The sequence below is a fragment of the Euprymna scolopes genome, chromosome 22, assembly GCF_053919585.1.
Source record: "Euprymna scolopes isolate OS-2025 chromosome 22, ASM5391958v1, whole genome shotgun sequence".
In the NCBI taxonomy this organism is placed as follows: domain Eukaryota; kingdom Metazoa; phylum Mollusca; class Cephalopoda; order Sepiida; family Sepiolidae; genus Euprymna; species Euprymna scolopes.
The window spans coordinates 38,647,711-38,661,773 of NC_136503.1; the positions used below are offsets into that span (position 1 = coordinate 38,647,711).

General features: G+C 31.3%; 2 protein-coding genes across 7 annotated transcripts in view; one reads left to right on the forward strand and one right to left on the reverse strand.

Moving 5' to 3' along the window:
- The window catches only part of LOC145243988 (uncharacterized protein C12orf56-like), a 165,707-nt gene extending 163,132 nt beyond the window's left edge, over positions 1 to 2,575 (forward strand). For both annotated transcript variants that reach the window (XM_080107130.1, XM_080107129.1), the window contains exon 11: positions 1,518 to 2,575. In XM_080107130.1, coding sequence (XP_079963256.1) covers positions 1,518 to 1,626 — 109 coding nt within the window. In that variant the 3' untranslated portion in view covers positions 1,627 to 2,575. The remainder of the gene's footprint in view (positions 1 to 1,517) is intronic.
- The window catches only part of LOC145243990 (uncharacterized), a 170,069-nt gene that overhangs the window by 56,552 nt on the left and 99,454 nt on the right, over positions 1 to 14,063 (reverse strand). The window lies entirely within an intron of this gene.

The window sequence follows — 14,063 nt, forward strand, 5'->3', positions numbered from 1 at the left end:
AAATAAAAAACCTTGTTTGTACAAAACATACATTAATTAGCCCCAAAACTGAGTGATTTTGCCGTTTGCAAAATGCAACAAACGAAAATTTTGTATACACGGAATATAGGAAGGCCCAAAATTTCAGGCAGTCAAAAGACTGTGAACATAACGTCATGTAATTAAAAGGGAGGAAGGGTTGTGATATTTTTCTTTTTTTCCCCAGACGTGCATCCATACATTCCTATTCTGAACGTTTGTATCAATTTTTCCATTCTTTAATTTAATTATTTTTCTATGTTCCTGTTTTTAAATTAATTTTTTTTTTCGATTATTGTTCAATATTATATAAAAAATATGTTATGCCGAAAGTTTCACATTCTTGTGAGCAAGGAAATTATTAAAATCTTGCATATAAAAATTATGCGAAACCTGTAATTTTAAAAAAAGTAGAAATATTTTTTGCAATTATAATTTTTTTTTGTGAAAATATTAAGTAAACAATGTTTAATTCAAATGTAATATTGGTAGTTCGAGAAATTAAATTTTCTTCGAATTGAATTCATTAATACGGACTTTAGGGACTTTTTTTTTATAATGTAACTGTAAAAATTATTTTATTTTATTTTTATTGTTACAAATGATGATGCTTTATTTATATAAAAAAAAAGCAAAAATAAATTCTTGCGTTTTTTATTTACTACTGAAAACCATAACGTTAGTAAAGGTATTTTTTGTTTAAACAAAATAATACATTTCCACTAAGATTTAAATAAAAATAATTCGTTCATTATATTCTGCGATCATTATTTGATAAATACTGAAAATTTCATTAAAATTGGTTAATTTCCTGATTTTGGGTGATTTTTTTTTTTTTAAGTAAAGGGAGGGGTCAAAATGTTTATACATTTTGAGCATTGGCATTCATTTTGCCCGTACCTAACTATCGTGTGTGTCTATAGAAACTATAAGTGCAGTTTGATGTCAGTGTGAGAACTGTACACACAATTATTTACAAGGAACTGAAGATGCAGAAAATTTGCGTGAATGCACCAGTCCACAACTCCATCCTTGTCACAGACTATTTGACCAAGATGGCATCAAGACAGTTCCTCATTCTTCCTGATTTTGCTCCCTGTGACTTTTGGTTATTCCATAAGCTCAAGGAAAACCTTAGAGGTTGTCGTTATGAGACAATTGAGGAGATGAAAGAGGCTGTGACAAGAGTCATTGACAAGCTCACACAAGACGATTTCCGTGGGGCCTTCCAGAAGTTGTTGGAATGGTACAGCAAGTGCATTGCAGCCAGAGGAGATTACTTTGAAGGTGGCTAGAATTTCATATATCTACTATCAATAAAAGTGCCTATACGAAAAAAGTCTGGAAACTTATTGAAATCACCTTGCACATAATTCTTTGATTATTTAGTGTTTACATGAAGTAGTCTATTTTCTCTAAGAATTGTTGGGGTCACATGAGTCCCTAGTGCTACAGTTCTTTATAATTTTAATGTTAACTTTTTAATTTTTGCTTCACAGATACTTGGTGCAGCGGCCTGTGTTAGAGCAAAGGATTCCAGCACATTATCGCTTGTCACAGACGCTGCTAACAGTCATCGACAAAGTTTTGGACAAGATTCTTAACTGATCAATTCAAAATCAGGAATTTCTGCAAATAATTTTTTTTTTTTGTTATCCCTTATTTAAATTTAAACCAATTAAAAGAAAAAAAAAAATATATATATAGATATATATTACTGCACTGCTTATCAAAACAAAATTTGCCCGGAACCTTTACAGAGTGATGCCAAGAAAATTCCTTTCTCTATGGATTGATTCAATAAAATTCACAATCCTTTCTGCAATTCAACCATGTTTGGTAGAAATAAACTTTCATCTTGTGTGTCACATTTGTTAACCAAATGAATGTCAGTCTGTTTTATCCTGAGACAATTTAGTAATTGTTTCATCAGTAGAGAGTGTGATCCTTACAGAATCTTAACCTCTTTTAGCTTTTAATTTGGCAATAAAACAAAGACTGTTGGATATTCATGACTGAAACTTGGTAGACAAGTCAGACAGTGACTGAAATTTATTTATTTCTACTAAATAAGGTTGGATTGCAGAAACAAATTGTGAATCTTATTACTGATTCGATGGGTGGCATTTTCAGGGGGGGGGGGATTGTATTTCCCTCTTGTTAAGAATTGTTAATTTTGCTTTTGATTTGAGCTGAGACTATTTTTGCTTGTTAACAATGATGACACATCTATAATTGACGATGAGATTTACCTGCTGGTCCACAAAACATGGACAGCACATGCATGTCAGAAAGATTTTAAAAAACTAAATCTACTATAACAACCGACCCACTTGGCATAATAGTTGTTTACTAATACTCGAATGTACCCTTATTGCATAATTATCCACCTGTGTTCCCCACAGCTGTGTTAAAAAATTCATAATGATCGCTTAATTAGTTTAGTTTTATACAGGATAAAGCAATAAGTGTTGCCCTTAAGAAAACAACACAACTTTATTTTAAAACTTTTATTGAAAAAATCAATTCAGGTAACTTAATTATGTAGTAGAGCTGACATCTATTCAATATAACCGCCTTCAACCTCAATCACCACCTCGATATGGGTCCAAAATTGGGAGCATGCCTTTTGTACAAGTGCTGGAAGGAGCTCAGCGAATACTTGGAAGATAGCAGCAATCAAGCTGGCTTTGGTGTTGTAGGAGGTCATGTTGGTGATGTTCTTGACCTATAACCAAAAGAAGTAGTCCGGCAGGGTCAATGAGAGAAGAGTACAAAGTCATAGCACTCCTTCTAAAGCCAAGCCTGGGTCTCTTTGGACATGAGCCAGCACTGAGTCCTACTGCAATACCCAGGGTCTGCCAGCGGCCACCTGATTGCACCAGGGGATCACCACACTCCAGCACATCCAGGTACACTTTAATGTTGACTTTCAAGTCGACTTCAAAGATGTGAGGTGGCATAATGTGGTTCTCATTTGAAACCACACCAAAGACCATAACTGTGGCCGGAAACTTTGTTTTCATCACCCTGTGCATGTCCCTGTTATTTGTGGCAATCCAGCAATGCATTTCGAGGGTGTTGGCAATGGTGCTGTTGTCATAATTTGGATTGGTAGAGAGCATGAGTTGTCCAGCGACACATGTTTGATCTCGCTCGTTGAACAGTGTGTCACTTTCAGACATGAGAGAAGGCCTCTATCACTCTTGGGATTTTTACACAACTGGTTAACTAGTAGATGGTCTGCAACAAAAAAAGAAAACCGGTTTTCATCAAACGGAAATGGAATCATGTTGCCCTTTTCTAGGGCAACAATTTTATTGTTCCACCCTGTACATAGAAATATGATGATTGCTTCTCCTTGACAGAAGTTTGCCATCTCTTCAGTCAACTGCTGTGCAGTTGTGTGCACATAAGTGGCTTTTTAGCCCAGCTTCAGTCCTGCATAAACATTCACATATGTGGCGCAGAAACTTTCCTTCTTGTAAGAGTGGTCGCATGTTAATACTTTGAATCCTCGAATGTCGTGTGAGGCCACTTTTTGATTTGCAGATTATCCCACAAATATGACAACTTAGCATTTCCGGTCATACTGTTATAGCATCATTATAAGGCTGTCCTCACAACCTTTGGTTGTGTGATTTCAAATGATTTACAAAACCAGTTTTTGATATACAATACGCTTTAGTTCATGTAATATACATATTCTGCTGGAATATTATTTCCATTTTTTATCATACATTACTTTATATATAACATAAAGTTTCCATAAATCTTATTGCTTTTAAAGTGTTTTGATTGGTTATGTCTATGGTCATCCTTGTCACTCTACCTAAGATTGGTCTATACTATTCCTAGCTAGAAACCTTTATATACTATGCTTTGGTCTTAGCCAAATGAACCATGTATTACACCAACACTTATGAGGAGACAGAGGCTGATGAGGATTCAATATAAGAGATCCATTTTAGGTTCGCTTTGTTTGGATTTGAAACTTTTTCTATGATCGACCACTTCAATTTACCACATAAATAGACTTCTTTTGTAATCGTTGAATAATTTACTTAATCAAGTTACAAATAATGATATTAGTATTAGATATTTTCATAATAAACTGGATGAATTCAGAAGTATTAACAAAGCTGTATATTGCTATTAAAAATTTGCTGAGATTGTAGGCAATTTAATTATGTATATACTGTATGTACTGCGCCAAATCATAGAAATTTCCAGGTTATTATCTGGGGAAGATGCACCCCGAATAAACTCACCTGGCGAGTAGGCGACAAGACAGTACTCTATGTAATGGTGTACCAGCAACATGCCTTCCTGAACCTGCATGTCAAGCACATGTTTACTGCAGTGAATAGTGACACCTGAAGTGTGTGCGACACGAAGTTGCGCCTCGTGGATCACCTGGGGCTGGCTCAATCTTAATGAGCAAAATGTATACTCGTATCTGATTTGTGCTGACACCAATATATATATATATATATATATATATATATATATATATATATATATATATATATCTTATTGAATTGCCTACAATTATACAATATATACATACAAAAAATATCCTTACCAAAACAGATTAAATTAATTCCCTGAACAAAATTTTTGCACCATTTTTACGTCCCTTTACAAAAATTCATATCAACAAATAATGTTACTAACATTTTATGTCTAAAATCCTTATTCCAATTTTGATCAAAATCTATTACATAATTTTAACTCTAGAAAATGTCTAAAATTTAAAGGGGTCTAAAATATCTAAAATCGAAGGAGTCTCCAGAAGAAATGTAAATTCAGGGAATCTTGCTTAATTCGTGCCTAATAGCTATGGATTGCTAATCTGAAATAAATTTTTTAAAAAATATAGCCATTATAGAAACATATATATATATATATGTAAATTCTGATACAATAATGTGTAATATTATATATTACACATTATTGTATCAGAATTTACATATATATATGTTTCTATAATGGCTATATTTAAAAAAAAAAATTTATTCAGATTAACAATCCATAGCTATTAGGCATCATAATGATAATAACAACAATAATAATTATAATAGAAGAAAAAAGAAACGTATCAATGTCTGAAATTCAAGAAAGAAAGAAAGAAAGAAAATGAAAGTATATAGTCACCATGTTTGAATTCCAATTTCTTTTTTTCTGTTCATAAATTGTATTCAGTTATTGGAGAATAGAAATATATGTATGATAACAAAATTGTTTAATCAAATGCTGGAGATGACTACTATATAATGAAACGCAATAGAGTGTGTAAATATCTCTACTGTAAAAAGTTAGATATTGAATGTAGCAGCAAGTCTTTGGAACATATACCAAAAAGAACAGTTGGAAATTAGTCATACACCATCCATCATGACTATGTAATTCCTACAGATATGTACCTAAAAAAAATGAAACTATTAAACCTGACATAGTGATATGGGTCAAGAAAGAGAAAGATGCAACCTTAGTCAAAGTTCTGATGCTGGGTTAAACAGAGCTGAGAGGGGATAGCAAAATACCAAGGTTTTATGTATGACATGAAAAGAAACTGGAACTTTAAGATCTCCATCATTCCGGTAATAATAGAAGCCACCAGACTTATGTAAAAAGAATTTTAAAAAAACTATCTGGCAAATATACCCGGTGAACCAAGTGCAAGAGAGATACAAACAATTGCACTTAAAGGGACAGTTAGAATCTTAAAAAAAAATCTGTTGGTTTGATTGTACATGATAGTAGGTGAATGCCTGCCACCCAGTAGGATGCCCCATCCACAGCTAAAATAAAAATAGGAAAATTAAAAAAAGAAAAAAAAAAATCTTAAGTCACCGAATGTATCTAACGAGACTTAGAAAATAAATGTTTTGTCATTATAGAAATCTTAAGAGTATAAAAATGTGAAAGAAATTGAAAGAAATACATCAGAAGTAAATAAACACGAATAAGTTAGAATCATGAATGCCACTGATAACAAACACTTGGGGGTAATTTTGATAATCTGAATCTATTATTCAGTAATCCTGAATGTAAAAGAAAGTCTCTAGAATAACCAATCAGAACAATTTAAAAGCAGTAAGTGTATGTGTAGGTGATATGTAAAAGTATAGTAGATAAAAAACCACCACAAGACCAAAAAAAAAAAAAAATGAAATAATGATAGTAAAAGCAAGGAATAATATCCTATAAAGAATACTATCCGGTGTAAAGTGTTGACAGTGGCAGTAGATAAGAGAGTGTGAGGGAAAATTACTCCAACTTCGTATATGTATGATTTGTTTTAGGAGGAGTAGTTTAGCTGGAAAAATTGTAGAAATCATTGAAAATGAACAAACACATAGTTTTTGAAAATATGCATCAAGTATCGAGCAAAACTGTGACCATAGTAGAATTCTATATACTGCTTGTGGTCACAGAACTATAATTGTCAATGGAATAGGAGGGAAATCGACTTTACTTTATTATATAAAAGAAAGATACAATAGGTAATCTAAATGAGAAAGTCCCAACTATATTAACATCAAAACGAATCATGTTTATTCAATTTTGCAACATAAGATTTTGTGATACCGTACATATAGTAATCTGTAAATGCCCACAAACATCTTTAGGTTTTCTTAGTTTGCATACTTATTTTATAAATAGCTTTTAATAATTTAATATTCTGTAATATATGGTTGTAATTTTGCAATGTTGTACTTTATATACACTTAATACTTTCGTCAATCGTACAACATCTGATATCACATGAAACAGATACTACACTTTGAAAAATTTATTTATTTCAGAAAGAATAATACAGTCGAAACAAATTAGGCACAAGGTCTTATGCACAACATGAAAAGAAACTGGAATCTTAAGAAGATCTCTATCATTCCGGTAATTATAGAAGCAACCAGACTCGTGTAAAAAGAATTTCAGAAACTACCTGGCAAATATACCCGGTGAACCAAGTGTAAGAGAGATACAAACAATTGCACTTAAAGGGACGGTTAGAATTTAAAAAAAAAATCTTTTGGTTGGAATGTATGAGGTAGTAGGTGAATGTCTGGCACCCAGTAGGATGCCCTATCCACAGTTAAAATAAAATAAGGAAATTAAAAAAAACAAAACTTATTTCAGAAAGAATAATACAGTTGAAACAAATTAGGCACAAGGTTTTATGTACGACATGAAAAGAAATTTGAAATCTTAGGAAGATCTCCATCATTCCAGTTATTATAGGAGCAACCAGACTCATGAAATCAACGTATAATGCTACTAAAACTTATGTTTAGGCAATTTTGTTTAAATAGCAGACCACGTTTGTTTCTATAAATCTTATTGCTTTTAAAGTGTTTTGATTGGTTATGTCTATGGTCATCCTTGTCACTCTACCTAAGATTGGTCTATACTGTTCCTAGCTAGAAACCTTAATATACTATGCTTTGATCTTAGCCAAATGAACCATGAAACAAAAATTATGTTTTTATGGCATTTTTAAATGTAAAAAAAAAAGATTTCATCTATTATATTATCTTTTAAGAGAGATGGGTAGTATAGAATTCGTTCTGTTGTCATAAGACCATTTTTCCAGGAATTGCTGCCTTCGTTTTTTATGGAGATGAGGTGGAGGTAGTCCTCCCAGGTATTACACCCTCCTTTGGAGAGGGGGTTAATTTAATATCTGTTCTGTTGTCATGATATCAGACTTTAAGGCATTATCTTCTCCCTGGTATTACCTTCTCTATTTATTTTTGGAGGGGAAAAGTAGCTATTATGTCATTTTCTTGGTCAGTACCTTCTACTTTGGGGGTCGGTGTATTATATGTGCTCTAAATTATAGATGTTAATTTTTATATTTCAGACATTCGTCCGTTTTTTATCAGAAAATGCATTTATAATGAAGAAATGAAATTTTTCTATTTTCAATAATGTTCATTTACAGCGTCCTTTAATGATGCTTCTGTACCTACGTGCGTCTATTGGCCTTGAGTAAAAAATATACGCTATAACCGCAAAGAAAATTTTTCTTTGTTGTTGTTGTTATGAAGATTAAAATCAAGATATAATCACACTAAACTTAATGTTTAGAATCCTCGTTCTAATTTTGATCACAATCCATTGCATGATTTTTATTTTACAAAATGTCTAAAAATGAAGGCTTAAGGAGCCTTAAGAAGAAATTGAAATTCAGGGAATCTTACTTAATTAGTGTCTAACGACTATGGCTCAAATTTAATAGAAATCTGAATTTTGAAATGGAAGGTTGTACCCATATTATGCGCTGTAAAAACATTTAAAATATTCTAAAGAAACTGAAATTTGGGTATTATATATATTAATAGATAACTAATGTATATTTTTAACATTTCACAAAAATCTGAACTATTTGAATTTTTGTGAAGAGCTTCCACTGCTATTACATAAAACTAAATATAGCCTACATTTTGACCCCCTTTACCTATCAACTGTGATGTAAAATTCATAATGATTGGTTAATTAGTTTAGAAGTAAACTCTGTCCATACAAATATATATAGAAAGATAGCTTATACAATATATGTAGTTGGAAGCAATTGTGTTTATATATATATATATATATATATATATATATATATATATATATATATTATGGCAGTAGAGTTTAGTTTCCTAGAAGTATATCCAATGAAACAACATGTGTCTACTAAACAGTGCTCAATGAGTAAACAGAGCAGGTACATTTAATTTATTTATACAAACATTGATGGCTACATATGTGCATACATGTTTCTGTAATCACCCGTATTGGAGAGATTACACCTTCAGGCCAAGAATTATCCTCGATAACTGATATTTCAAGACAAAAACATTTTCTTATTTCGTTTACAAATTTAGAGTCTCGTGATCTAATATGGGTAGGGTTAGTTGTGGGATAGGATAAGTAAGGTCTTTGAACGATGCATCCCTCACCGGCTTTTATCTTTCTAAATCTTAACCTCTTCTTCTCTCTTCCCCTTTATATTATTTTTTTATTTTTATATTACTGCACAAGTAGAAAGGCTCAGCATATATGTTCGAAATGAATGTTTCTGTTTAGAGCACAACTTAACCATGATACTTGAGTTTTTCATTTTAAACTTTAATTCAAGCCATTATATAAAAAATAATTTTATAAAAATCAACAGTAGGTTCTCTACAGTGCAATGTAAGCTATAATGTATTGTGGACTAAGTCACTGCAGGGTGGCATATGGATTTTCCTTCTGGTGCACTGCAGTGGGTCCCCAACTACAGCAGGCAATTAATCGATTTGATTGAAAAATGGGGGAATCATCGATTTCGATGACAATAAAATATTTTAATCCTCATTGAATCCTGGGCAACGTCGGGTCTCCCTGCTGGTATATATACACCATCTTTATTTTTTTAAACTTAAATGTTGAAACGAGATTATTGATTACAATAAAAGCATGTGAGAGGCATAACGAATACATAGCAAGAAATGATGTTGAAAATTGACAACCTAAGCATAATCTTGAAATATACGACCACAGAGTTCTTAATTTTCGTTTGCTTGTCAAATGAAGCTACCTCCATAGTGCTAAAGGTTAAATCATACACTTCTGATGCTGAATAAACTGACTGGTATTTGCCAGCATAACCCTTCACGGTAATTGGTGCTTTTATGACCAATGTCACCTTTTTTTTCAGTTTTCCTTTGTGCAATGATACACTGTGACTGTGATATTAATATATGACCTACACACTTATCACTTTTATACTAAAGTTGAGTCAATCAACGCTTGTTTCCATAAAGCCTTTTTCCTCTCTCTCTCTCTCTATATATATATATTTTAATCATAATAAATATATGCTAAAATATTTGTCAATTTTGGGATTGAATTATGTTTGAAAACAAAATGTTCTATTTCAATTGTTCTTATAAGCCGTAATTTGTATATAACTCATCCAGTGAGCCATCTCTATCACTTTCACCCTCTCTCACTATATGATGTTTTTATATCTAATTACTCTTATTCTATATGTTGTCTGTCACTTTTGCTTCCATCACTCCCATTTCTCTCTATTCATTAACCATTGAAAGTAACAAAGAAAAGAAAGAATAGAGATTGGAATAGTGCATCATAAACAAAAGGGAATAACACCACAAGTAGTACTATGATTGGATGCATAGTTGAGAGAAATAGAGGGAAGGATGGGAGATATAGCAAGCAGAAAGTGACTAATTTGAGATTTTATCATTTTGTTTTTCATATTAAACTTGCTTTGCCAACTCACATTTTCCATGATTCAAACAAGCTAACCTGAGCACAGTAGGTGACCCAACGGTTTTTGTGTGTGTGTGTATTGTTACAATATTATTGTATCCCTTCACTCATTTAATATCTAAATGTTATGAAGCCAGTTTTTATCTATATTTGCATTTTGTATAATTCTGGTCCTTCTCCTCTTCTGATGAGAAGCATTTAGTTTCAAAATGCCATGACCTAAAGAGATTTTCTTTTCTTAATTTTCCCCTTTACCTTTTCCTTCTTCATCTTTCATTTGATATATATATATATATATATATATATATATATATAAGAAAAATACTAACAATGCTAAAATTATGTATGAAAATAATTGCATAGACTAAAATTACTTGAAGCAATACTTATTTTTTAAAAAATACAATCCAATATCAACAAAATAACATTTAATACTGGGGCTATTAATATATTAAACATATTTCACAATTAAAAACAGTAAATAAATATTCAAAATAAATAGCATAACAAACAAAATTAATACATAAATACAACAATAAATAATAGACTAAGTTGTGTATTCCAATAGTGTATATTTAAAGAAATGGATTTACCAACATTTATTAATTTTTAATAATAATAATCATACACTTCTGATGCTGTCTACACTGACTGGAATTTATAATAATAAATAATTTTATTTAGGAAAATGTTGAAAATAATTGATTCAACTATGAATGAAACTAAATTGTTGCAAATAAATGCAGTTATAAATAACCAATTTGGGTGTAATTGGTTAAAGAAAGTTTCTATTTCTAGTGGTAATGGACCAATTTAAGGAAAATGGCTCCCGTTGGGAAATTCTTGTTGATTTCATTTTTTTTTTTTTGTGTGTGTGTGTCATTATCACATACATCCAGTTAACATTATTAAAAATGAAAAAAAAAAAACTAAAAGAAATATGATAATTGTATTATTTCATGATGACACTGCTGATGAACCTTAAGTTGAGTATTTTTATCTGTTTTTAATTTTTTAAAATTTTATTGAAAAATATAATTATTGCCTGTTGCAAAAGTTATTTAAAAAAAAAAAAAAAGATTTAACTTGAAAAAGATTTCATTTTTAAAAAGTTATTTAAAAAATACCCTGTGAGTAAAGACATTTGAAAATCTATAACAAGTTCCTATGGATCATGTTTATATGCAGCACCTCAAACTAGGAGAGAAATGGAAGGGCCAACATTTAATATCATAGCAATTGTACACACTTGTACACTATTAAATTAACAGAAATCTTTCACGTAATTATACCGTTTTTAATTTTTTGGATTTTTCTAATGATCTGTTTTATGTTAAAATCAAAACAATTAATCTATGTTCTATTATGTATCATGAACGTTTTCGATTCTTTGTTGAATCATCATCAGGTGAAAAACCAAATGGATAAAAATGCTGGAGAAAAGAAAACTTTCAAAGTTGTACTCATGGAAAGTGAAAATCAAGTTTATATTTAACATTTTTATAACTATAAAAAATTTTATTTTAATAAATGGTTTCTATTTTTTATTTGCAATAACATTACCCCACCCCAAAGTGTGTGTGCATATAAAATTACCCATCAATGGAACACAATACTTCTAGCTGACTATAACATGGTCATTTTCAAATCTAATGTGAACAAGTTCTTGTTGATCTATCCTATTAAATAAACAAACACTACCAAGTTCCACCATTACCAATAATCACCATCCAACTGACATGCATTAACATTTATCCTGTAGTGGTCTCCAACCTTGATAAATGGTGACACCCCCTAATAAAAAAACATATACTATTTTCATCACATTTGTTATTTTCACGTTTCAATCAATGTAACATCCATCCTTCTTCAGGTGCATCTTTTTGAATTTAGAAATCTTTCTGTTGAATTCAAACTAAATCCACAGGGGAAGATTGTTCTCATTCTGTCAGCTATGATTCATAATGCAGCGGACAAAATCATTGATTAATAATCTCATTAACTTATCCTTGAGTGGCTATCGGGCCTTTATATGCAGTAATTCATTAGCATACAAAAAAAAAAGAAAAGCAAGATTCACAGAGTTTTAGCAGCACATAGTTATGGTAAATTTAGATCTCATCTTTTGTGAATTTTTTTTTTTTTTTCAAACTTCTGACATTTTCATTTCTCTTCTAATGCATGGAAACCTGGTCTGTTTACTGTAAACATTGTTTGTCATACACAACTATGTGAGTTTTTGTAGTTGATTAAAATCATAAAGACAATAGAGAATCAAACAAACCTTTTATTTTATTGAAAAAAAAAAAAAATGAAACAAAAAAATGGAAGCAAAAAGATATGAAACAAAAAAATATGAAACAAGTTGCTGAGCAACAAAACTTAAAACAAATAAACGAAGAAGTTGTCAAAGAAAATATAAGAAAGGATTTAGCAAACCAGTTATTCCTCTCTTATCAGGATTGAGGATAGTAAAATTAAAGCGGCTTCATTTACATTTCTCTGACTGTTATCTTCGATGTGATTGTTGCTATTATTTCATTTTATTATTGGGTAAAACTGGGGGCTTGCACCATATATTAATTCTTCTGCTGCATGCGCACACACACATACACACAAAGATTTAACTTTAAAAAATAAATATTATTTTTAAAGTGAGGAAATCACTTTCACATAAGCTTCCAGACTATCAAGCAATAATGATCATTCATTTCTGGCCCAGAAAAAAACATGTAACCAAATATTTTTCAACAAGGAGATAAATACATAGATGCATGTTGATTTAGGATTGACTGTACAGAACAAAAGCAAAAAGGAATGGACTGTAGTGGCATGGGAGGCTAGTTTGAGCAATCCTGCTATGCAAGAGTGAACAAATGAATAGATGAGCTAACTTGGGCAATTTAGACTCTGTTGAAAGAAATTATGGTGGAATGCTTCCGAGTAGGGTACGGTCAGTATTTATTCATAATGTAGGTCAGTAAAACAAGTAATTATCTTATTTATAGCACACACACACACACACACACACACACACACACACACACACACACAACTGATCTCTAAAGAAATTAAGAAAATGGCTAATTAAAAGTTTTTTTGTTATATATCTTTAAAAACACTATCTGGTCTGGAAGTGGATGATTAGTTTATGTTAAATTTATATGTAAAAGTGATCCCCCACTCTAAAATATTGTTGTTTTTTTTTTTTTTTTTTTGTTAATTTCTTTTTAAAATTTACTTTTTTAGGCTTTTACATGTAATTGCCTAAAAAAAAGTAGAATCTCATTGAGATGGATGAATTAGAATTATCATAATCGATAACCTTGTGGGAATTTTTAAAGTAAGTTCTTTTTTATAATCCACTGAGGTTCTCCAGTCTTGTTACATACGACCGCAATCTTTCCTGGGGATGATGATGAGGAGGGGGGGGGATGAAAGACTTACTTGGATGGCATGGGTTCAGTTTTGCTAGACGGAATTTGTTATAATTATTTTAGCTGTTTCTCTGACCAAATCGTTAATTACCAATTCTGTGCCGGCACACTTCTTGGACAGTGCAAAAAAAAAAAAAAAAAAAAAAAAGAATTTCTAATTTATTAGGTCCCACACTGGATGTCAGGATCCAGCCTCTGTTGCATCCCTCTACTTGTTTTGCAAGTATTTCCACCAAACGTGCTCTGATGATTTTCCTGTACTTCTACCTCCTAAATAAAAAGACCCCTGACCCACTCGACTGAATGCTAAATCTTACCTCTTTGCTGGAAGAT